Source organism: Tachyglossus aculeatus, chromosome 2 (assembly GCF_015852505.1).
Source record: "Tachyglossus aculeatus isolate mTacAcu1 chromosome 2, mTacAcu1.pri, whole genome shotgun sequence".
Lineage (NCBI taxonomy): Eukaryota > Metazoa > Chordata > Mammalia > Monotremata > Tachyglossidae > Tachyglossus > Tachyglossus aculeatus.
Genome location: NC_052067.1, coordinates 143,992,618 through 144,017,848, shown reverse-complemented (window position 1 = coordinate 144,017,848; position 25,231 = coordinate 143,992,618). Strand labels below are relative to the sequence as shown.

The 25,231-nt window shown below is 46.1% G+C and overlaps 1 protein-coding gene across 1 annotated transcript in view; it reads left to right on the top strand.

Annotated features, from left to right (window-relative positions):
* The window catches only part of DENND5B (DENN domain containing 5B), a 181,663-nt gene that overhangs the window by 14,311 nt on the left and 142,121 nt on the right, over window positions 1-25,231 (top strand). Inside the window, exon 3 of the mRNA XM_038768489.1 lies at window positions 8,584-9,238. Coding sequence (XP_038624417.1) covers window positions 8,584-9,238 — 655 coding nt within the window. The remainder of the gene's footprint in view (window positions 1-8,583; window positions 9,239-25,231) is intronic.

Here is a 25,231-nt window from a genome sequence, read left to right as displayed (position 1 = left end):
GGCCTCAGTTATCTCATCCGCAAAATGGGGATGAAGACTGTGAGCCCCCCCGTGGGGCAACCTGATCACCCTGCAACCTCCCCAGCACCTAGGACAGTGCTTTGCACACAGTAAGCTTTCAATGAATGCCATTATTATTATTATTGTTAATAATCCCGGCTTCTCCACATGTCTGCTGTGTGACCTTGGGCAGGTCACTTCACTTCTCTGTGCCTCAGTTCCCTCACCTGGAAAAGGTAGGGACCGTCTCTATATGTTGCCGACTTGTACTTCCCAAACGCTTAGTACAGTGCTGTGCACACAGTAAGCGCTCAATAAATATGATTGAACGAATGAATTACGCTACAGACTTCCAGAAGGCGAAATTCCATGCAAACGAGAATCGCTGCAGGATAAAGCTGACTGGAAGGGCCAAAAAAAAAAATGCAAACAACATGAGATAGGGCAAAGAAGCAGTGTCGCCTTGTGGAAAGAGCACGGGCTTGGGAGTCAGAGGACCTGGGTTCTAATCCCAGTTCTGCCACTTGTCAGCTAAGTGACCTTGGACAAGTCACTTGACTTCCCTTCAAGGCCCTGCTGAGAGCTCACCTCCTCCAGGAGGCCTTCCCAAACTGAGCCCCTTCCTTCCTCTCCCCCTCGTCCCCCTCTCCATCCCCCCCATCTTACCTCCTTCCCTTCCCCACAGCACCTGTATATATGTATATATGTTTGTACATATTTATTACTCTATTTATTTATTTATTTTATTTGTACTTATCTATTCTATTTATTTTATTTTGTTAGTATGTTTGGTTTTGTTCTCTGTCTCCCCCTTTTAGACTGTGAGCCCACTGTTGGGTAGGGACTGTCTCTATATGTTGCCAATTTGTACTTCCCAAGCGCTTAGTACAGTGCTCTGCACATAGTAAGCGCTCAATAAATACGATTGATTGATTGATTGATTGATTCTCTGGGCCTCGGTTTACTCATCTGTAAAACAGAGATTCAGTACCTGTTCCCATCCTACTTAGATGTGATCCCCATGTGGGACAGGGACTGCGTCTGACCTGATTAACTTGTTTCTACCCCAGTGCTTAGTACAGCGCTTGGCTTCAGCGTGGCTCAGTGGAAAGAGCCCAGGCTTTGGAGTCAGAGGCCATGGGTTCGAATCCCCGCTCTGCCAATTGTCAGCTGTGTGACTTAGGGCAAGTCACTTAACTTCCCTGTGCCTCAGTTCCGTCATCTGCCCAATGGGGATTAAGACTGTGAGCCCCCCGTCGGACAACCTGATTACCTTGTAACCTCCCCAGTGCTTAGAACAGTGCTTTGCACATCATAAGTGCTTAATAAATGCCATTATTATTATTATTATTCAGCACTTGGTCAAGATTTAGCAGCTTTACCTAATCATTTTCCTAGCATTTCCTGGTATTAAGTCCAGAACATAAAAAATAGCCCGGGAAAAGTTTTTGTCTCCAGGGCAATTAGGGATGTTGTTAAAGAAGAGGAAAGGGTAAAGGCAACATCCTAAATTCTTGCCTCTAATTAGGCCAATTAGATCATAGTAAGCGCTCAGTAAATATGATTGAATGAATGAATGAATCTTTGTCAATGGTATCTATTGAGTGTGTGTGCAGAGCTTAGTATGTGCAGAGCACTGTAGTAAGTGCTCGGTAGAGTACAATAATCTCTGGAATAGTCAGAAGTTACTCGGGCTTTTCCTCTTTAGGTTGGGAAAAGAGCAGATTAGGAACAAGCTTGGAGACTTTCCTGTTTTTTCCTTCAGATTTTTACGATTTCGGTAATGCTTTCAGACACTCTGAGCCCCATGGAAGACATATTAATAAACTCAGGGCCCCAAAAAAGCTATTTTTGATGTTCTGGGCTTAAAACCAGGAGCCTGGAGTGCTAGGAAGATGATTTGGTAAAAACTTCTGGATTTTGACCAAGTGCTGAAGCCAAAAGGCAAATGCGGAATTTTTTTTCAGTGATATTTGTTGAGCACTTTCTGTCCTCCAGGCTCTGTATTAAGCGTCTGGGTAGATACCAGTTGGGCAGATTAGACACAGTCTGTGTCCCACGTGGGGCTCATGATCTTAATCCCCATCTTGCAGATGAGGTAACTGAGGCACAGAGAAGTGAAGTGGCTTGCCTAAGGTCACAAAGCAGACAAGGGGCCGAGTGAGGATTAGAACCCAGGTCCTCCGACTCCCAGGCCTGGGTTCTATCCACTAATCCACTAAGAGAAGCAGCGTGGCTCAGTGGAAAGAGCCCAGGCTTTGGAGCCAGAGGTCATGGGTTCAAATCCCGGCTCCGCCACTTGTCAGCTGTGTGACTTTGGGCAAGTCACTTCACTTCTCTGAGCCTCAGTTCCCTCATCTGGAAAATGGGGATGAAGACTGTGAGCCCCCGGTGGGACAACCTGATCACCTTGTAACCTCCCCAGCGCTTAGAACAGTGCTTTGCACATAGTAAGCGCTTAATAAATACCATTCTATATATAAAAAAAATTGATATTCCAGCCTCACTAGTCAATATTTCTGTAGCATCGCCCATTCTGCCCTCAGAGTCAGTCCGCCATATATGTAGGGCTTGGCTTTGGGTCCCTTTCTATTCTCCGTCTACACCCCCTCCCTTGGAGAACTCCTTTGCTTCCATGACTTCCACTGCTATGCGGATGATTCCCAAATCTCCCTCTCTGCAGTCTCGTATTCCCTCCTGCCTTCAGGACATCTCTTCCTGAATGTCCCGCCGACACCTGAAACTAAACATGTCCAAAACAGAATCCACCATCTTCCCGTCCAAACCCTGTCCTTCCCCTGACTTTCCCATCACGGTAGCACGGTCCTAAGCTCTTCTCAAGACCTGACATTCATTCATTCATTCAATCGTATTTATTGAGCGCTTACTCATCATCATCAATCGTATTTATTGAGCGCTTACTATGTGCAGAGCACTGTACTAAGCGCTTGGGAAGTACAAATTGGCAACATATAGAGACGGTCCCTACCGAACAGTGGACTCACAGTCTAGAAGGGGGAGACAGAGAACAAAACAAAACATATTAACAAAATAAAATAAATAGAATAAATGTGTACAAATAAAATAAATAGAGTAACAAATACAAACATATATACATATATACAGGTGCTGTGGGGAGGGGAAGGAGGTAAGGCGGGGGGCATGGAGAGGGGGAGAGGAAGGAGAGGGCTCAGTCTGACACTCGTGATGCGTGTTTATTCTTGTAGCGTACTCTCCCAAGAGCTTAGTACAGTGCTCTGGCACAAAGTAAACGCTCGATAAATGTGAATGAAATCCCTAGCAATCCAGGAACAGCTGTTCATTTGCAATATCCGGATTAGACAACGCTCACAAGCTTTTACCTTTTTTAAACATCATTCATTTGTAAGAACGTGGACAGAGTTAAAGGGACCTACATCTGTTTCCTATGGGAAAATAATTGTTTCGGAGGGATGAACCCAATTCTTGGCAGGCTTTGCGGTGAATGTTTAAGTATAAGCAGCGTGGCTCAGTGGAAAGAGCCCGGGCTTTGGAGTCAGAATCAATCAATCGTATTTATTGAGTGCTTACTGTGTGCAGAGCACTGTACTAAGCGCTTGAAGTCATGGGTTCGAATCCCAGCTCTGCCAATTGTCAGCTGTGTGACTTTGGGCAAGTCACTTAACTTCTCTGGACCTCAGTTACCTCACCTGTAAAATGGGGATGAAGACTGTGAGCCCCCCATAGGACAACCTGATCACCTTGTAACCTCCCCAGCGCTTAGAATAGTGCTTTACACTTAGTAAGCGCTTAATAAATGCCATCATTATTATATGCACGAAGGAGTTGGGGAAGCATTCATTCATTCAATCGTATTTATCGAGCGCTTACTGTGTGCAGAGCACTGTACTAAGCACTCGGGAAGTACAAGTTGGCAACGTATGGAAGCAGTATGGCACAGTGGATAGAGAGCCCGGGCCTGGGAGTTAGAAGGTCATGGGTTCTAGTCCTGGCTCCTTCACTTGTCTGCTGTGTGACCTTGGGCAAATCACTTCACTTCTCTGGGCCTCAGTTACCTCATCCGTAAAATGGGGATTGAGACCGTGAGCCCCACAGGGAACAGGGACTGTGTCTAACCCGATTTGCTTGTATCCACCCCAGTGCTTATTACAGTTCCTGGCACGTAATAAACACTTAACAAATTCAGTTATTGTTAGTATTATTATTAAGTTACCCATGTCCCAGCTGCTCAAAAATGACTAGTTGGGATTTCAGAGATTTTCCTCACATTATAAATCATCAAATGAATGAATTCCACGTACTGTCTTTCTCTGTTACTTACTTCTGCAATATTGCAGAGGTCCTGGGAGAGTGATGATAATAATAGTGGTAATAATGTACATATCCACAGCACTCGTATGCAGATCCGTAAATTATATATTATAAATTATTTGTATTTCATTTATTCATTCATTCAGTCATATTTATTGAGCGCTTACTGTGTGCAGAGCACTGTACTAAGCGCTTGGGAAGTACAAGTTGGCAACATAGAGATGGTCCTTACCCAACAGTGGGCTCACAGTCTAGAAGAGGGAGACAGACAACAAAACAAAACATATTAACAAAATAGAATAAATATGTACAAATAAAATAAATAGAGTAATAAATACATACAAACATATATACATATATACAGGTGTTGTGGGGAGGGGAAGATATATCCCTCATCCTTTAGTCAATCCTGTGTTTCTTGATCTGTGTAAGACTCCTCCCTTTAAATATCCTACCACCATCATTTAAAACAGTAATTGTTTTAACTGTTTTTACAATGTAACAGTAGTTGTAACCTTCCCAGTGCTTAAAACAGTGCTTGGCACATAGAAGCGCTTAATAAATGCCATTATTATTATTATAATTATTATTAATAATAATGGTGTCAGGCATGGTTCTAAGCACTGGGGTGGATGCAAGATAATCAGGTTAGACCCAGTCCTGAAAGGGACTCACAGTCTAAGTCAGAGAGAGAGGGATTTGATCCCCATTTTCCAGATAAGGAAACTGAGACCCAGAGGAATTGCCATACGTCACACAGCACACCAGTGGCAGAGCTGGGATTAGAACCCAGCTCCTATGGCTCCCAGGCTAGGGCTCTCTCCACTAGGTCACACTCCATCCCCCCATCTTACCTCCTTCCCTTCCCCACAGCACCTGTATATGTGTATATACGTTTGTACATATTTATTACTCTATTTATTTATTTATTTTACTTGTACATATCTATTCTATTTATTTTATTTTGTTAATATGTTTGGTTTTGTTCTCTGTCTCCCCCTTCTAGACTGTGAGCCCACTGTTGGGTAGGGACTGTCTCTATTTGTTGCCAACTTGGACTTCCCAAGTGCTTAGTACAGTGCTCTGAACACAGTAAGCGCTCAATAAATACGATTGATTGATTGATTCCACCATCTAATTAGGCCTTTAACAAATGTGCCTTTTCTTTATTCTCCATCACCGTGAACCCATCTGATTAAAGCCCCATTTCCCCTTCTACCGCACCCTTCTGCATCACCCTGATTTCCTCCCCGTTATTCACCCCTCCCTCAGCCTCACTGCCCTTATGTCCATAACCCTCATTTATTTATTTAAGAATGATGGAATTTGGTAAGCGCTTACTATGTGCCAAGCACTGTTCTAAGATCTGGGGTAGATACAAGGTAATCATGTTGTCCCACTTGGGGATCCCAGCCTTAATCCCTATTTTACAGATGAGGGAACTGAGGCCCAGAGAAGTGAAGTGGCTTTCCCAAGGTCACACAGCAGACCAGTGGCAGAACCAGGATTAGAACCCACGACCTCTGACTCCAAGCCCATGCTCTTTCTAATAGGCCAAGCTGCTTTTCATATATTAATGTCGGTCTCCCCCTCTAGACAGTAAGCTGGTTGTGGGCAGGAAATGTGTCTACCAACTCTGTTATACTGAACTCTCCCAAGTGCTTATTACAGTGCTGTGGCCATAGTAAGCGCTCAATAAATAAGATTGATTTATCGATCTCTATTATCCTGGTCCTTAAGCGACTGTAATTTTGGAGGCTTCTTCACTGTCCTCCAGGTTCTCTTCCAAATCTATTCACATTTCTCAGATTTGCTCCTCTTTCTCCATTCCCGCAGGCTCAGAGGCCGAGAACCTATCGTGCCTTGCTTAATCCACTCTCATAACAATAATAATAATAATAATAATAATGGCATTTATTAAGTGCTTACTATGTACAAATCACTGTTCTAATCGCTGGGGAGGTTACAAGGTGATCAGGTTGTCCCACAGGGGGCTTACAATCTTAATCCCCATTTTACAGATGAGGTAACTAAGGCAGAGAGAAGTGAAGTGACTTGCCCAAAGTCACACAGCTGACAATTGTTGGAGCCGGGATTCGAACCCATGAACTCTGACTCCAAAGCCCGGGCCCTTTCCACTGAGCCAGACCCCCCACCCCCCGGGTTGTGTCGGAAAAGCAGCGGGGCTTATTGGAAAGACTCCAGATCTGGGAGTCAGAGGACCTGGGTTCGAATCCCAGCTCTGCTACTTGCCTGTTGGTGACCTTGAGCAAGCCCTTAGCATTTCCGTGCCTCAGTTTCCTCATCTGTCAAATGGAGATACAATACTTGCTCACCCTCCTACTTAGACTGTGAGCCCCACATAATAATGATAATAATAATAATAATAATAATAATAATAGTATTTGTTAAGCGCTTAGTATGTGCAAAGCACTGTTCTAAGCACTGAGCACTGTTCTAAGCGCTGAACACTGTTCTAAGCGCTGGTGGGACGGGGACCGTGTCTGACCTGATTGTCTCTTTCCTACTCCAGGGCTTAGTGCCTAGCACACAGTAAGCGTGTCTCCCCCTTTAGACTTTAAGCTCGTTGTGGGCAGGGAAAGTGTCTGTTCTATTGTTATATTGTACTCTCCCAAGCACTTAATAATAGTAAGTGCACAATAATACAATTGACTGACTGATGGACTGGCATAACAAATACTACACTTATTAGCTATTTTTTCTGTAATGCCTCCTATGTAATAATAATAATAATAATGGCATTTATTAAGCGCTTACTATGTGCAAAGCACGGTTCTAAGCGCTGAATGTGCGTTTGACGCTATGTGTGTTTGTTCTGCTACTAGGATGGCCCTGTGTCCAACCCAAATGATAATAATAATAATAATTAATAGTTATAGTATTTGTTAAGCACTTAATATGTGCCAAGCACTGTTCTAAGTGCTGGGGTAGATACAAGTTGATCAGGTTGCCCCATGTGGGGCTCACAGTCTTAATCCCCATTTTATAGGTGAGGTAACTGAGGGCACAGAGAATAATAATAGCAATAATGATGGCATTTATGAAGAACTTACTATGTGCAAAGCACTGTTCTAAGCGCTGAGGTGGTTACAAGGTGATCAGGTTGTCCCACGGGGCGCTCACAGTCTTAATCCCCATTTTCCAGATGAGGGAACTGAGGCACAGAGAAGTGAAATGACTTGCCCAAAGTCACACAGCTGACAAATGGCGGAGGCGGGATTAGAAGCCATGACCTCTGACTCCCAAGCCTGGACTCTTTCCACTAAGCCATGCTGCTAATAATTAATCAATCAATCAATCAATCATATTTATTGAGCACTTACTGTGTGCAGAGCACTGTACTAAGCGCTTGGGAAGTACAAGTTGGCAACATATAGAGACAGTCCCTACCCAACAGTGAGCTCACAGTCTAAAATAGTAATAGTAATGGTATTTGTTAAGCGCATACTATGTGCCGGGCGCTATCATAATAATAATAATAATGGTATTTGTTTTGTTTATGCACTTATACTAAGTGCTGGAGTTGGACAAGCCAGTTGAGTTGGACACATTCCCTGTCCCATGTGGGGCTCACAGTCTGAGGCCCAGAGAATAATAATGATAATAATAATAATTATAACAGTAGTAATAATAATCATGTTATTTGTTCAGTGCTAACTATGTGCCAGGCAAGGAAACCAGGTTGAACACAGTCCTTGCCCCGTGTGGGGCTCACAGCCTCAATCCCCATTTTCCAGATGAGGTAACTGAGGCTCAGAGAAGTGAAGCGACTTGCCCGAGGTCACCCAGCGGACAAGTGGCGGAGCTGGGATTCGAACCTACGACCTTCCGTCTCCCAGGCCCGGGCAGTCTTCGCTCCGCCACGCTGCTTCTCACCCCGCGGACAGGTGGCGGAGCCGGGATTAGAACCCGGTGCCGATTCCCAGGTCCACGCCTCATCCACCATCCCGTGCTGCGTCTCTCTAATCATCTCCTCCCTTGTACCCAGTGCTTAGTACAGTGCCTGGCGCCTAGGAAGCGCCGAACCGTCATCATCATCAATCGTATTTATTGAGCGCTTACTGTGTGCAGAGCACTGTACTAAGCGCTTGGGAAGTACAAACTGGCAACGTAGAGAGACGGTCCCTACCCAACAGTGGGCTCACAGTCTAAAAGGGGGACCAAGCACCCCAATCGTCGTTAGGGCGACGAAGTCGCCTCCCCACCTATTTCTTGGTGCTGATCTTTGGTTCTCCCCCGCCCGCCCCGCAGCTGTGCATGCCGAAAGGCCTCTCCTTCCGGACCCAGGCGGACAACCGCGACGTCCAGTTCCACTCGTTCCTCATCACCCGGGAGGACGGGTCGCGCACCTACGGCTTCGTGCTGACCTTCTACGAAGAGGTGACCAGCAAGCAGATCCGCGCGGCCATGCAGACCCTCTACCAGATGCACGACGCCGAGCGCGGAGGCGGGGGCTCCTACGCCTCGCCCCGCGGCGCGGGCAGCCCCGACGGGGACGACGCCAGCTCCCCGGCTCGGCTCGGGGGGAACGGCTCGTACGACGTGGGCCGGGACACCCTCTACGTCTCCAAGAGCATCTGCCTGATCGTGCCGCTGCCCTTCATGCGGGCCTGCAGGAAGTTCCTCGGCCAGCTCTACCGGGCCGTGGCCTCCCGCCAGCCCCCGCCCCTGCCCCTGGAGAGCTACATCCACAACGTGCTGTACGAGGTGCCCCTCCCGCCTCCCGGGCGGTCCCTGAAATTCTACGGGGTGTACGAGCCCATCGTCTGCCAGAGGCCCGGCCCCGGAGAGCTGCCGCTGTCGGACTACCCGCTGCGGGACACCTTCGAGCTCCTGGGCCTGGAGAACCTGGTGCAGGTGTTCACCTGCGTCCTGCTGGAGATGCAGATTCTGCTCTATTCCCAAGGTGAGCCCCGGCGGGACGCGGAGTCGGGGGATTTCTTGCCCGGTTGTGCTCTCCAAGCGCTCTGCACGCGGTGAGCGCTCGGTAAATAGGCCGGAATGAATGAGCGAATGATGGTAGCGGGTTCCCGGACCGCTCGCGTGTCACTTCATTCGTTCGTAATAATAATAATAATAATGATGGCATTTATTAAGGGCTTACTATGTGCAAAGCACTGTTCTAAGCGCTGGGGAGGTTACAGGGTGATCAGGTTGTCCCTCGTGGGGCTCACAGATTTAATCCCCATTTTCCAGATGAGGGAACTGAGGCCTGGAGAAGTTAAGTGACTTGCCCAAAGTCCCACAGCTGACAATTGGTGGAGCCGGGATTTGAACCCATGACCTCTGACTCCAAAGCCCGGGCTCTTTCCTACTGAGCCACGCTGCTTCTCAATTGTATTCTCAATTCTCAATTCAGTTCTCAATTCTCAATTCAATTGCTTGTCAATTCTCAATTCATTCATTCTGTTGTATTTATTGAGCGCTTAATGTGTGTAGAGCACTGTACTAAGCGCTTGGGAAGTACAAGTTGGCAACATATAGAGACAGTCCCTACCCAGCAATGGGCTCACAGTCTAAAAGCGGGAGACAGACAACAAGGGCCTCAGTTCCCTCATATGTAAAACGGGGATTAAGGCTGTGAGCCCACCGTGGGACAACCTGATCACCTTGTAACCTCCCCAGTGCTTAGAACAGTGCTCTGCACATAGTAAGCACTTAATAAATGCTATTTAAAAAAAAAAAAAGATCTGTCACACCAAGGCCCCGCAGCGGCATGGCTCGGTGGATAGAGCCCGGTCCTCAGAAGCAGAAGGACGTGGGTTCTAATCCCGACTCTGCCACATGTCTGCCGTGGGACCTGGGGCAAGTCACTTTGCTTCTCTATACGTTGCCAACTTGTACTTCCCAAGCGCGTAGTACAGTGCTCTGCACACAGTAAGCGCTCAATAAGCGGATGTTCCCTCTGCACATCCGCCAAGCTAGCTCTCTTCCTCCCTTCAAGGCTGCCCACTGTTGGGTAAGGACTGTCTCTATCTGTTGCCAACTTGTACTTCCCAAGCGCTTAGTACAGTGCTCTGCACATAGTAAGTGTTCAATAAGTACGATTGGTTGATTGATTGATTGATACTGAGAGCTCACCTCCTCCAGGAGGCCTTCCCAGACTGAGCCCCCTCCTTCCTCTCCCCCTCTCCCCCTCCATCCCCCCCGCCGTACCTCCTTCCCCTCCCCACAGCACCTGTATATATGTATATATGGTTGTCCGTATTTATTACTCTATTTATTTTATTTGTACATGTTTATTCTATTTATTTTATTTTGTTAATATGTTTTGTTTTGTTCTCCGTCTCCCCCTTCTAGACTGTGAGCCCACTGTTGGGTAGGGACCGTCTCTATATGTTGCCAACTTATACTTCCCAAGCGCTTAGTCCAGTGCTCTGCACACAGTAAGCGCTCAATAAATACGATTGAATGCATGAATGAATGAATAAATACGATTGAGTGAATGAATGAAGGAAGGAAGGAAGGAATGAGAAGAGGAAAAGTGGGGCTTAGTCAGGGAAGGCCTCTTGGAGGAGATGGGCCTTCTGTGAGGCTTTGAAGGTGGGGAGAGTCATGGTCTGTCAGATATGAAGAGGGAGAGCGTTCCGGGCCAGAAGCAAGACGTGGGCGAGAGGTCGGCGGCGAAATAGATGAGATGGAGGTAGAGTGAGGAGATTGGCATTAGAGGAGCAGAGCGTATGGGCTGGGGTGTAGTAGAAGAGTAGCGAGGTGCTGTAGGAGGGGGCAAGGGGATTGACTGCTTTAAAGCATTGACTGATGGACCTAGGAGTCAGGGACTGGAAAATCAATCAATCAATCAATCAATCAATCGTATTTATTGAGCGCTTACTATGTGCAGAGCACTGTACTAAGCGCTTGGGAAGTACAAATTGGCAACACATAGAGACAGTCCCTACCCAACAGTGGGCTCACAGTCTAAAAGGGGGAGACAGAGAACAGAACCAAACATACCAACCAAATAAAATAAATAGGATAGAAATGTACAAGTAAAATAAATAAATAAATAAATAAATAGAGTAATAAATATGTACAACCATATATACATATATACAGGTGCTGTGGGGAAGGGAAGGAGGTAAGATGGGGGGATGGAGAGGGGGACGAGGGGGAGAGGAGGGAAGGGGCTCAGTCTGGGAAGGCCTCCTGGAGGAGGTGAGCTCTCAGCAGGGCCTTGAAGGGAGGAAGAGAGCTAGCTTGGCGGATGGGCAGAGGGAGGGCATTCCAGGCCCGGGGGATGACGTGGGCCGGGGGTCGACGGCGGGACAGGCGAGAACGAGGTACAGTGAGGAGATAAGCGGTGGAGGAGCGGAGGTTGCGAGCTGGGCAGTAGAAGGAGAGAAGAGAGGTGAGGTAGGAGGGGGCGAGGGGATGGAGAGCCTTGAAGCCCAGGGTGAGGAGTTTCTGCCTGAAAAAGTCCTGTAGAGTGCCAAAATCTATGATAAGTGGGCAGGGAACATGTCTGTCAATAATAATAATACTAATAATGGCATTTATTAAGTGCTTACTATGTGCAAAGCACTGTTCTAAAAGCTGGGGAGGTTACAAGGTGATCAGGTTGTCCCACGGGGGGCTCACGGTTTTCATCCCCATTTTACAGATGAGGTAACTGAGGCACAGAGAAGTTAAGTTCATTCATTCATTCAGTCGTATTGATTGAGTGCTTACTGTGTTCAGAGCACTGGACTAAGCGCTTGGGAAGTACAAGTTGGCAACATATAGAGACAGTCCCTACCCAACAACGGGCTCACAGTCTAGAAGGGGGAGACAGACAACAAAGCAAGACATATTAACAAAATAAAATAAATAGAATAGTAAATATGTACAAGACTTAAGTGACTTGCCCAAAGTCACATGGCTGACAATTGGTGTAGCCAAGATTTGAACCCATGACCTCTGACTCCAAAGCCCATGCTCTTTCCACAGAGCCACTCTGCTTCTCAACTCATTTGTCCTCAGCTCATTTGTCCTCTCCCATGTACTTAGTACTGTGTTCTGCACGTACGAAGTGCTCAGTAAAGGCCATTAATAGTAATAATGATGGTATTTGTTAAGCACTTACTATATGAGCACCACGCTCAGAGAAGCAGCATGGCTCAGTGGAAAGAGTACGGCCTTTGGAGTCAGAGGTCATGGGTTCAAATACCGGCTCCGTCAATTGTCAGCTGTGTGACTTTGGGCAAGTCACTTCACTTCTCTGTGCCTCAGTTCCCTTATCTGTAAAATGGGGATTAAGACTGTGAGCCCCCCGTGGGACAACCTAATCACCTTGTATCCCCCCAGGGCTTAGAACAGTGCTTTGCACATAGTAAGCGCTTAACAAATACCATCATTATTATACTTATTATATGCCAAGCACTGTTCTAAGCGCTGGTGTAGATGCAAGGTAATCAGGTTGTCCCACGTGGGGCTCTCAGTCTTAATCCCCATTTTCCAGATGAGTTAACTGAGGCCCAGAGAAGTGAGGCGACATGCCCCAAGTCACACGGCGGACAAGCGGCGGAGCCGGGATTAGAATCCACGACCGATGACTCCCACGCCTGGGGTCTTGCCACTAAGCCACGCTGCTTCCCTAACATCAACTGCCACTAAGGATACGGCGGTTCCACGCCTTCCCGGCAAAGTGGGAACGGCTAGAAGGAGCCAGAGACATGTTTAGTGGGAATCAATCAATCAATCAATCAATCGTATTTATTGAGTGCTTACTGTGTGAAGAGCACTGTACTAAGCGCTTGGGAAGTACAAGTTGGCAACATGTAGAGACGGTCCCTACCCAACAGTGGGCTCGCATCTGGAGATCCCCTGGGTGTTAACGGATAATGATGGCATTTGTTCATTCATTCAATCATATTTATTTATTCATTCATTCAATCAGGAGCCGGATAGCCTGATAAGGACGGTGTTTAGTCATCCCCCTATTATTATCCCATCGCAGCTGTGAGCGAAGCGAGGACGTGAAATTCCTACCCTGAGCTTCGGGGCCAGCCAGTCATTTTCCAGCAAAAAACATCCCGTTACCTCCTGAGGGGCCGAATCAGAACCTTAACTGACATGACGTCTCCGTTGGAGACAGTTGAATGAAACTGTTGACTCGCTAAACCCTAGAAAATCCACTTTGGATTAGGGCCCAGCCGAGAGGATTTCGCTTGAGAAATAGATACGTGCAGGACGAGCCCTCCCCATTCCCCCCGCCTTACCTCCTTCCCCTCCCCACACCACCTGTATATATGTATATATTCTGTACGTATTTATTACTCTATTTTATTTGTACATAGTTACTCTATTCATTTCATTTTGTTAATATGTCTTGTTTTGTTGTCTGTCTCCCCCTTCTAGACTGTGAGCCCGCTGTTGGTAGGGACCGTCTCTGTATGTTGCCAACTCGGACTTCCCAAGGGCTTAGTACAGTGCTCTGCACACAGTAAGCGCTCCATAAATCCGACTGAATGAATGAATGAATGAATGAACTTTTGCCGCTGTCTTAATTTGAGAATCGGCAAAGCAGTTATTTTTCCGGTTGCTTCTGAAGCCCTCCTAACGTTCGGCGAAATCATAATGAAGAAACCCCGTAAACCATCTGATCACGACTCATCTGGAGTTTAACATTCGGAATGAAGGTATCGTGGTAGAAGATTACCCATGATTAATGTTATCCCTGGGCAGTTTTTCTGAGAATTTTCTGCAGTATTAAAATGGAGATTGTGGATCGTCTTACTTCCAGTCAGTCAATCGATAGTATTTAATCGAGAAGCAGCGTGGCTCAGTGGAAAGAGCCTGGGTTTTGGAGTTAGAGGTCATGGGTTCAAATCCCGACTCCGCCACTTGTCGGCTGTGTGACTTTGGGCAAGTCACTTCACTTTTCTGTGCCTCAGTTCCCTCATCTGTAAAAGGCCTGGAATGCCCTCCCTCTGCCCATCCGCCAAGCTAGCTCTCTTCCTCCCTTCAAGGCCCTGCTGAGAACTCACCTCCTCCAGGAGGCCTTCCCAGACTGAGCCCCTTCCTTCCTCTCCCCCTCTTCCCCCTCTCCATCCCCCCATCTTACCTCCCTCCCTTCCCCACAGCACCTGTATATATGTATATATTTTTGTACATATTTTTTTACTCTATTTATTTAATTTATTTCTACATATCGATTCTATTTTATTTTGTTAGTATGTTTGGTTTTGTTCTCTGTCTCCCCCTTTTAGACTGTGAGCCCACTGTTGGGTAGGGACTGTCTCTATATGTTGCCAATTTGTACTTCCCAAGCGCTTAGTACAGTGCTCTGCACATAGTAAGCGCTCAATAAATACGATTGATGATGATGATGATGATAAAAGGGGGATTAAGACTGTGGGCCCCATGTGGGGCAACCTGATCACCTTGTAACCTCACCGGCACTTAGAACAGTGCTTTGCACATAGCGCTTAATAAATGCCATTATTATTACTATTATTGAGCACTTAATGTGTGCAGAGCACTGTACTAAGCGCCTGGGAGAGTACAATGTGCCAGAGTTCATTCATTCATTCAGTCGTATTTATTGAGCACTTACTGTGTGCAGAGCACTGTACTAAGCACTTGGGAGGAACAAGTTGCCCACAGTGAGCTTACAGTGTAGAGGGGAAGATGGACATTAATAGAAATAAATGACAGATATGTACCTGAATGCTGTGGGGCTGAGGGAGGGGTGAAGAAAAGGAAGCGATAAAAGGAGGAAAAATACATAAATCAGCTTGTCCATGGTAGAAGGAAAATTATACAATTTGTACTTTGAGTCATATTTATCATGTGTCCCTTGAGGACTAGAGAAGCAGCGTGGCTCAGTGAGAAGAGCCCGGGCTTGGGAGTCAGAGGTCATGGGTTCTAATCCTGGCTCCGCCCTTGTCAGCTGTGTGACTTTGGGCAAGTCACTTCACTTCTCTGGGCCTCAGTGACCTCATCTGTAAAATGGGGATGAAGACTGTGAGCCCCCCCGTGGGACAACCTGATCACCTTGTAACCTCCCCAGTGCTTAGAAGAGTGCTTTGCACATAATAAGCACTTAATAAATGCCATCAAAAAAAAAGTAGGTCACACAGATCTGTTTTGCTGTCTGTATTTGGGTGGGAATAATAATAATAATAATAATAATAATAATAATAATAATAATGGCATTTATTAAGCACTTACTATGTGCCAAGCACTGTTCTAAGCGCTGGGGTGGTTACAAGGTGATCAGGTAGAAATGTAAGCTTGTTGTGGGCCGGGAATGTGTCTGTTACATATGTCTTTATCTGTTATATTAATGTGTCTGCTCTATTGTACTCTCCCAAGTGCTTAGTACAGTGCTCTGCACACAGTAGAGAAACATCGTGGCTTAGTGGAAAGAGCACGGGCTTGGGAGTCAGAGGGCGTGAGTTCTAATCCTGGCCCCACTACTTGTCTGCAGTGTGACCGCAGGCAAGCCACTTCACTTCTCTGTACCTCAGTTACCTCATCTGTAAAATGGGAATTATGACTAAGAGCCCCATGTGGAACAACCTGATTGCCTTGTATTTACCCCAGTGCTCAGAACAATGCTTGGCACATAGTAAGGACTTAATAATACCATTATTATTATTATTATTAAATATGATTGAGGATTGAGCAGATTCCCCCTTTTATGATATTTGTTAGGCACTTACTACATGCCAGGCATTGGCACCTTTCTGGATGCTTACATCAAGTTCATATTCATCAGACAGGGTGAGCCGGTGGGCTTTATTTTTTTTTAATGGCATTTGTTTAGCACTTACTTTGTGCCAGACACTGTACTAAGGCTGGGGTAATAATAATAATGATGGCATTTGTTAAGCGCTTACTATGTGCAAAGCACCGTTCTAAGCACTGGGGAGTATACAAGGTGATCAGGTTGTCCCACATGGGGCTCACAGTCTTAATCTCCATTATACAGATGAGGTCACTGAGGCCCAGAGAAGTGAAGTGACTTGCCCGAAGTCACACAGCTGACAATTGGCGGAGCCGGGATTTGAACCCATGACCTCTGAATCCCAAGCCCGGGCTCTTTCCACTGAGCCACGCTGGGTAGATACCAAATAATCAGGTGGGACACAGTCCATGCCCAACACGAGGCGCAGTCTTCATCCCCGTTTTACAGATGAGGAACTGAGGCAAGACAAGCGAAGTGACTTGCCCAAGGTCACCCAGCAGAAAAGAGGTGGTGCCAGGATTAGAACCCATGTCTTCTGATTCCCAGTCCTATGCTCTATCTGCTAGGCCATGTTGCTTCTCTCCTAGTTGCCAAGAGGTACTATAAAATTGTTTGGGTGATGTTGCCAGTCACAATTGATTTTTCAATTCCAGCTTAATGGATTTATTTCTCCTCCTGCCCCCATCAGTCTCTACCCAGCTGGCAATTAATTATGGGCAAGACTCTAAATTTATGACTTTGCTTTCCAGATGCAGAGCATAATCAATCAGCAGGATTTATTGAGCGCTTACTGTCTGCAAAGCGGTTGGGAGAATACAGTACAACTCAGTCGATAGACATGTTCCCTGCCCACAAAGAGCTTGCAGTCTAGAGAAGGAAGCAGACTTTGATATAAATAATAATAATAATAATAATGTCGGCATTTATTAAACGCTTACTATGTGCAAAGCACTGATCTAACGCTGGAGAGGTTACAGGGTGATCGGGTTGTCCCACGTGGGACTCACAGTCTTAACCCCCATTTTACAGATGAGGGAACTGAGGCCCAGAGAAGTGAAGTGACTTGCCCAAAGTCACACAGCTGACAATTGGCGGAGCCGGGACTTGAACCCATGACCTCTGACTCCAAAGCTCTTTCCAGTGAGCCACACTGCTTCAAATAGTGAATATCCCGTGGCTTAGTGGAAAGAGCGCAGGCTTGGGAGTCAGGTCGTGGGTTCTAATCCCGGCTCCGCCACTTGTCGGTTGTGTGACTTTGGGCAAGTCACGTAACTTCTCTGGGCCTCAGTTATCTCATCTGTAAAAGGGGGATGAAGACTGTGAGCCCCACGTGGGACAACCTGATTACTTTCTATCTACTCCAGTACTTAGAACAGTGCTTGGCACATAGTAAGCACTTAACAAATACCAACATTATTATTATTATTATCTAAGTGCTGTACAGTTGAGGGTGGGGTGAACCGAAAATGCTTAAAGGGTACAGATCTAGACGCGTAGGTGAAGCAGAAGGGGGAGGGAGAAAGGGGAAAGAGGGCTTAATTGGGGAAGGTCTTGGTGGAGATGTGATTTTTATAAGGCTTTGAAGGTGGGGAGAGTGGTGGTGGTGTATATTAAATGATAATAAATAATGTTGGTATTTGTTAAGGGCTTACTATGTGACAAGCTCTGTTCTAAGCGCCGGGAGAGATACGAGGTGTGGAAGCAGTGTGCCTCAGTGGAAAGAGGACGGGCTTTGGAGTCAGAGGTCATGGGTTCAAATCCCAGCTCCGCCAATTGTCAGCTGTGTGACTTTGGGCAAGTCACTGAACTTCTCCGGGCCTCAGTTCCCTCATCTGTAAAATGGGGATGAAGCCTGTGAGCCCCCCGTGGGACAACCTGATTACCTTATATCTACCCCAGCACTTAGAACAGTGCTTTGCACATAGTAAGCGCTTAATAAATGCTATAATAATAATAATGAAGTGGAAGGGAGTTTTAGACCTGAGGGAGGACTTGGGCAAGAGGTCAGCGGTGAGGTGGTTGAGATCAAAGTAAAGTGAATAGGTTGGCCTTAGAGGAACAACGTGAACATGATTGAAGTGAGCAGCGTAGCCTCGTGAATACAGCACGGACCTGAGATTCAGAGGATGGGGGTTCTAATCCTGACTCCACCATTTATCTGCTGTGTGACATTGGGCAAGTCACTTCACTTCTCTGGGCCTCAGTTCCCTCATCTGTAAAATGGGGATGAAGAGTGTGAGCCCCATGGGGAACAAGGGACCGTGTCCAACCTGATTAGGTTGAACCTGCCCCAGTGCTTACTGCAAGGCTATTCCCCTAATCTCTCTCCCTTCTCTGTCACCTTTGCACTTGGATTTATACCCATTATTCACCCCACCCTCAGCCCCACAGCTCTTATGTTCATATCCGTAGTGTCCATTAAAGTCTATCTCCATCCCCTCGCCCCCTCCTACCTCACCTCCTCACCTCCTACTGCATCAGCCTCCTCTCTGATCTGCCATCTTCCTGTCTCTCCCCACTTCAGTCTATACTTCACGCTGCTGCCCGGATCGTCTTTGTGCAGAAACACCCTGGACATGTTACTCCTCTCCTCAGAAATCTCCAGTGGCCACCAATCAACCTATGTATCAGGGAAAAACTCCTCACTCTCGGCTTCCAGGCTGTCCATCCCCTCGCCCCCTCCTCTCTCCCCTCCCTTCTCTCCTTCTCCAGCCCAGCCCGCACCCTCCGCTCCTCTGCCACCGCTCACCTCCTCCCTGGGCCTCGTTCTCACCCGTCCCACTGTCGACCCCCGGCCCACGTCCTCCCCTGGGCCTGGAATGCCCTCCCTCCGCACATCCGCCAAGCTAGCTCTCTTCCTCCCTTCAAAGCCCTACTGAGAGCTCACCTCCTCCAGGAGGCCTGCCCAGACTATGCCCCCTTTTTCCTCTCCTCCTCCCCATCCCCCCGCCCTACCTCCTTCCCCTCCCCACAGCACTTGTATATATGTTTGTACAGATTTATTACTCTATTCATTTTACTTGTACATATTTACTATTCTATTTATTTTGTTAACAGTGTGCATATAGCTATAATGCTATTTGTTCTGACGGTTTTGACACCTGTCTACATGTTTTGTTTTGTTGTCTGTCTCCCCCTTCTAGACTGTGAGCCCGTTATTGGGTAGGGACCATCTCTATATGTTGCCAACTTGTATTTCCCAAGCACTCAGTACAGTGCTCTGCACACAGTAAGCACTCAATAAATACGATTGAATGAATGAATGAATGAATCTCCCACTCTAGACTGTAAATTCCTTTGGGCAGGGAACATATCTACCAACTCTGTTATATTATACTCTTTCAAGCACTTAGTGCAGTGCTCTGCTCACAGTAAGTGCTCAAAAAAACATGATTGATTGATTGACAGACACATGAGGAGTGACAGCATTAAAAAGCAACACAAACAGATGCACAAAATAGGCTCAAAATCTCAATTCACTCATTCATTCAATCATTTTTATTGAGTGTTTACTGTGTGCAGAGCACTGGACTAAGCACTGGGTAAGTACAAGTTGGCAACATATAGAGATGGTCCCTACCCAACAACGGGCTCACAGTCTAGAAGGGGGAGACAAACAACAAAAAAAAAAAAACAAGTAGACTGGTGTCAATACCATCAGAATAAATAGAATTTTAGCTATATACACATCATTAATAAAATAAATAGAATAGTAAATATGTACAAGTAAAATAAATAGAGCAATAAATCTGTACAAACATATATACAGGTGCTTTGGGGAGGGGAAGGAGGTAGGGCAGGGGGGTGGGGAGGAGGAGAGGAAAAAGGGGGCTCAGTCTGGGAAGGCCTCTTGGAGGAGGTGAGCTCTCAGTAGGGCTTGGAAGAGAGAATGGAGAATTTCTCATTCTCAGTGAGAATGGAGAAATCTGAGAGCACATGGGAGTAGTTTTTATCCCCAGGTTGGTACACATGGAGCATGCCGGGAGCAGGGACCCTTAGGGGTGGGCTTAGTACATAGTTCACTATGCCCAGTGGGTGCTTAGCAAATAGTCATTAGATTCATTCATTCATTCAATCGTATTTATTGAGCACTTACTGTGTGCAGAGCACTGTACTAAGCGCTTGGGAAGTACAAGTTGGCAACATATAGAGACGGTCCCTACCCAACAGTCGGCTCACAGTCTAGAAGGGGGATACAGGGAACAAAACAAAACATATTAACAAAATAAAATAATTAGAATAAATATGTACAAATAAAATAAATAAATAGAGTAATAAATACGTACAAGCATATAACCATATATACAGGTGCTGTGGGGAGGGGAAGGAGGTAAGGCGGGGGGGATGGGGAGGTGGGAAGAAGGGGAGAGGAAGGAGGGGGGAGAGGATGGAGGGTGCCTTCAAGGGAGGAAAGTGCAAGGTTGGCTTGCTCGCTGTGTATGGAATATTCCACCAAATCTAGCAGCGTGGCCTAGTGGCTAGAGCATGGGCCTGGGAGTTAGAAGGACCTGGGTTCTAATCCCACCTCCACCACTTGTCTGCGGGGTGACCTTGGACAAGTCATTTCACTTCTCTGTGCCTCAGTTCTCGCATCTCTAAAATGGGAATTAAGACGGTGAGCCTTACGTCAGACAGACACTGTGTCTAACGTGATTCTCTTTTATCTACCCCAGTGCGTAGAACAGTGCCTGAGACATAGTAAGTGCTTAAAAAATACCTTGATTATTGTTGTTATTGGTTCACACCTAAATCCCAGCAAAGATGCTCATTCATCAGTTAATCAATCCATCGTACTTATTGTGTGCTTACGGTGTGCAGAGTACTGTACTAAGTGCTTGGGAGAGTACAGTGAAGTGCAGCATGGCTCAGTGGAAAGAGCATGGGCTTTGGAGTCAGAGGTCATGGGTTTGAATCCCGGCTCTGCCACATGTCTGCTGTGTGACCTTGGGCAAGTCACTTCACTTCTCTGAGCCTCAGTTCCCTCATCTGTAAAATGGGGATTAAGACTGTGAGCCCCCCATGGGACAACCTGATCACCTTGTATCCCCCTCAGCGCTTAGAACAGTGCTTTGCACATAGTAAGTGCTTAAAATACCATCATTATTATTACAGTGTAACAGAGTTGGTAGACACATTCCTTGCTGACAATGAGTTTACAGTCTAGATGGGGAGACAGACATTAATATAAATAAATAAATCACGGTTAGGTACATAAGTACTGTGGGGTTGAGGGAGGGGTGAATAAAAGGAACCGATCAGGGTGACGCAAAAAGAGTGGGAGAAGAGGAAAAGTGGGGCATAGTTTGGGAACCCTTCTTGGAGGAGATGGGCTTCAGTAAGGATTTGAAAGGGGAGAGAGTCATTGTCGGATATGAGGAAGGAGGGCGTTCCAGGCCAGAATCAGGACTTGAGCGAGAGTTTGGTGGCAAGATAGACGAGATTGAAGTACAGCGAATAGGTTGGCAATGAGGAGTGGAGTGTGCGGGCTGGGCTGTAATAGAGCAGCGCGGTGAGGTAGGACGGGGCAAGGGGATTGACTGCCACGGATGAGAAGTTTCGGTATGATGCGGAGGTGGACGGGCAACCACTGGAAGTTCTTGAGGAGTGGGGAGACATGGACCGGCTGTTTTTGTAGAACTCATCCTCAAGGGTGAAGGACAGTTCTACATGCAAACCTGCCTTTGTGTTCCATTCATGGAGAGTTTTAAATGAGTTATCTGACAGTGAGTCCTATTCAGCTCAATGCTACTCATATCTTTCCTCTTCCTAGTTGAAAGGAGCCATCACAGTAATCATTTATCAGCGCATTCTCATTTTGACACCAAAGGATATTATCTTCACTTCATCATCATCAATCATATCTATTGAGCGCTTACTGTGTGCAGAGCACTGTACTAAGCGCTTGGGAAGTACAAATTGGCAACATATAGAGACAGTCCGTACCCAACAGTGGGCTCACAGTCTAAAAGGGGGAGGCAAAACCGAACATACTAACAAAATAAAATAAATAGAATAGATATGTACAAAATAAATAAATAAGTTTAGATAAGTTTAGATAAGGAAGGGGGAGGAGTAAGTTTGTGGGGACAGGTGAATAAATTTGAGATATTGAGTTTGAGGTGCCAGTGGGACATCCAAGTGGCGATGTGCTGAAGCTGTCTTCCAATCCTGTTCTGTTGTACTCTTCCAAGCGCTTAGTGCTGTGCTAAGCATACAGTAAGAATTCAGTCGGAGTCCCTGAACTTTTATTTTAGGGCCCGCCTCCCCTGGTAGAATGTAAGACACTTGAAGGCAGGGATCCTGTCTCCCAGCTCTGTTGAAGACTCCCAAGCACTTAGACTTATCTTCTAGACTTATCTTCAAGACTGTGAGCCCACTGTTGGGTAGGGACCGTCTCTATATGTTGCGAACTTGTACTTCCCAAGCGCTTAGTACAGTGCACTGCACACAGTAAGTGCTCAATAATAATAATAATAATTATGGCATTTATTAAGCGCTTACTATGTGCCAAGCACTGTTCTAAGCACTGGGGTAGATACAAGGTAATCGGGTTGTCCCACGTGGGGCTCACAGTCTTCATCCCCATTTTACAGATGAGTTAACTGAGGCACAGAGAAGGTAAGCGACTTGCCCAGAGTCACCCAGCTGACAAGTGGCGGAGCCGGGATTTGAACCCATGACCTCTGACTCCAAAGCCCGGACTCTTTCCACTGAGCCACGCTGCTTCTCCACGCGTATTCTCAATGAATACGATTGATTGATTGATTGATTCACTCTGTCATCCAGTACATACAAAGGAATGTAAATGAGAAATTCTGGCCTGTGATTACTGCTGATGATGGGCCCTAGTCTTTAGGAAACTTAGCTTTCCCTACATCAATACTTCATTTTCTGCATATGTAAAAATAAGGTTCACCTGTTTTATGGGGAAACTGCTTATCAATTTTCAAATGTAGAAAGAACTCAGAAGTTCTGAAAAAAATGCAAATTTGAATGGCGATCTCTTCCATTTGAGAGAGGCTATTCACTTAAATGTCGTGGAAAATTTTTCATTAGATTGACTTGGACTGCATTGAACTCCTTTATTATTCCTGTGATAGTAACTGTGATAAGCGCTGGGGTGGATGTAAGCAGCTTGCCCAGTGGCATGAATATAGGCTTGGTAGTTAGAAGGGCTCGGTAGTGAGAAGGTCATGGGTTCTAATTCCAGCTCCTCCACTTTTCTGCAGTATGACCTTGAGCAAGTCACTTCCCTTCTGTGCCTCAGTTCCCTCCTTTGCAAAAAGAGGGGGGTTCACTACCCGTTTTCCCTCCTACTTGGACTGTGAGCCCAGTGTAGGTCCTGATTATCTGGTTTGTACCCCAGCGCTTAGTAATGATGATGATGGTATTTAAGTGCTTACAGTGTGCCAAGCACTGTTCTAAGCACTGGGATAGATACAAGGTAATCAGGTTGTCCCACGTGGGGCTCACAGTCTTAATCCCCATTTTACAGGTGAGGTAACTGAGGCACCAAGAAGTTAAGTGACTTGCCCAAAGTCACACAGTCGACAAATGGTGGAGCTGGAATTAGAACCCATGACCTCTGACTCCTAAACCCGTGCTCTTTCCACTAAGCCACGCTGCTGCTCACACATACTAAGCACTTAACAAATACCATTATTATTGTTATTATTATTATTAGTCATTCAATCATATTTACTGAGTGCTTACTTTGTGCAGAACCCTGTATTAAGCGCTTGAGAGAGTACAATGTAACAAACACATTCCATGCCCACCAGGAGCTTGCAGACTAGGGGGAAGATGGGCATTAATATAAATAAATGACAGATCTGTACATAAATGCTGTGAGGCTGGGAGGGGGAATGAATAAAGGGAGCAAATCAGGGTGACAAAGAAGAGAATGGAAGAAAAGGAAAAGAGGGCTAATTATCATCATACTATTATTATTGCCAACATTATTATTTTTATTTACGGTCCTGATGTTGTACTGTGGAAAGCACTGCAGTATCTTTCTCTTTCTTGTTGATTTTTTAAAAAAAAAACTATATTAAGTAATTTAGAATTGCAAGTGTTCAAAAGCAATTCCGCAAGTCGCAAGGTGAACCAGTTCAAAGGAGTCTTTCTACGGCTGGAAATGCAGCCTTTCTCTCTAGAAGTGGGCCATCTGCCCTGAAAACTGAGTTATCTAGAGAGATTTTTTTTATGGTATTTGTTAAGCACTTATTATGTCCCAGGCATTGTACTAAATGGTGGGGTAGATGAAGGTTAATCGGGTCGGATACAGTCTCTGTCCCACGCGGTGTTCACGGTATTAATCCCCATTTAAGTGACTTGTCCAAGGTCACCCAGCAGACATGTGGCGGAGCTGGGATTAGAACCCAGGTCCTTCTGACTCCAAGGCCTTGCTCTCTCCAGCAGGCCACACTGCTTCATGTTGGTACACACACAAAATTTGGATTTCATCTGTTGGTTTTCTTTTTGAAAGACCATATTGATCACGGCTCCCTGGCAGTGCTTGTCGACAGCCAGTGTGAGCAGGAAATGGCCAAAGAGGATATTGTTTTCTGTCGGTAGTTATCAGTTCAAAAGGGGAAAGTGAGGCCCCTGGGGTTTTGCCGTGCTTGGCTCAACAAATCAAAAAGGAAGCAACGTTGCATAGTGGATAGAGCCCGGGCCCAGAAGTCAGAAGACTCGGGTTCTAATCCTGTCTCTGCCACTTGCCATGTGTGTGACCTTGGGAAAGTCGCTCAACTTCTATGTGCCTCATTTCACCACTTGTAAATTGGGGATGAAATAACTATTCTCCTTCTTCCTACATAGACTGTGAGCCCCACGTGGGACAGGGGCTGTGTCTGACATAATTATCTTTCATCTACTCCAGTGCTTAAATTCAGTGCTTGGCACATAGTAAGCTCTTTAAAAATCATCATCATCATCAATCGTATTTATTGAGCGCTTACTGTGTGCAGAGCACTGTACTAAGCGCTTGGGAAGTACAAGTTGGCAACATATAGAGACAGTCCCTACCCAATAGTGGGCTCACAGCCATTGTTGTATTTATTAGTAGTGGTAATAGTAGTATCATTATTAGTACACTTTTAGACTGTGAGCCCACTGTTGGGTAGGGACTGTCTCTATATGCTGCCAACTTGTACTTCCCAAGTGCTTAGTACAGTGCTCTGCACACAGTAAGTACTTAATAAATATGATTGATTGATTAGTATT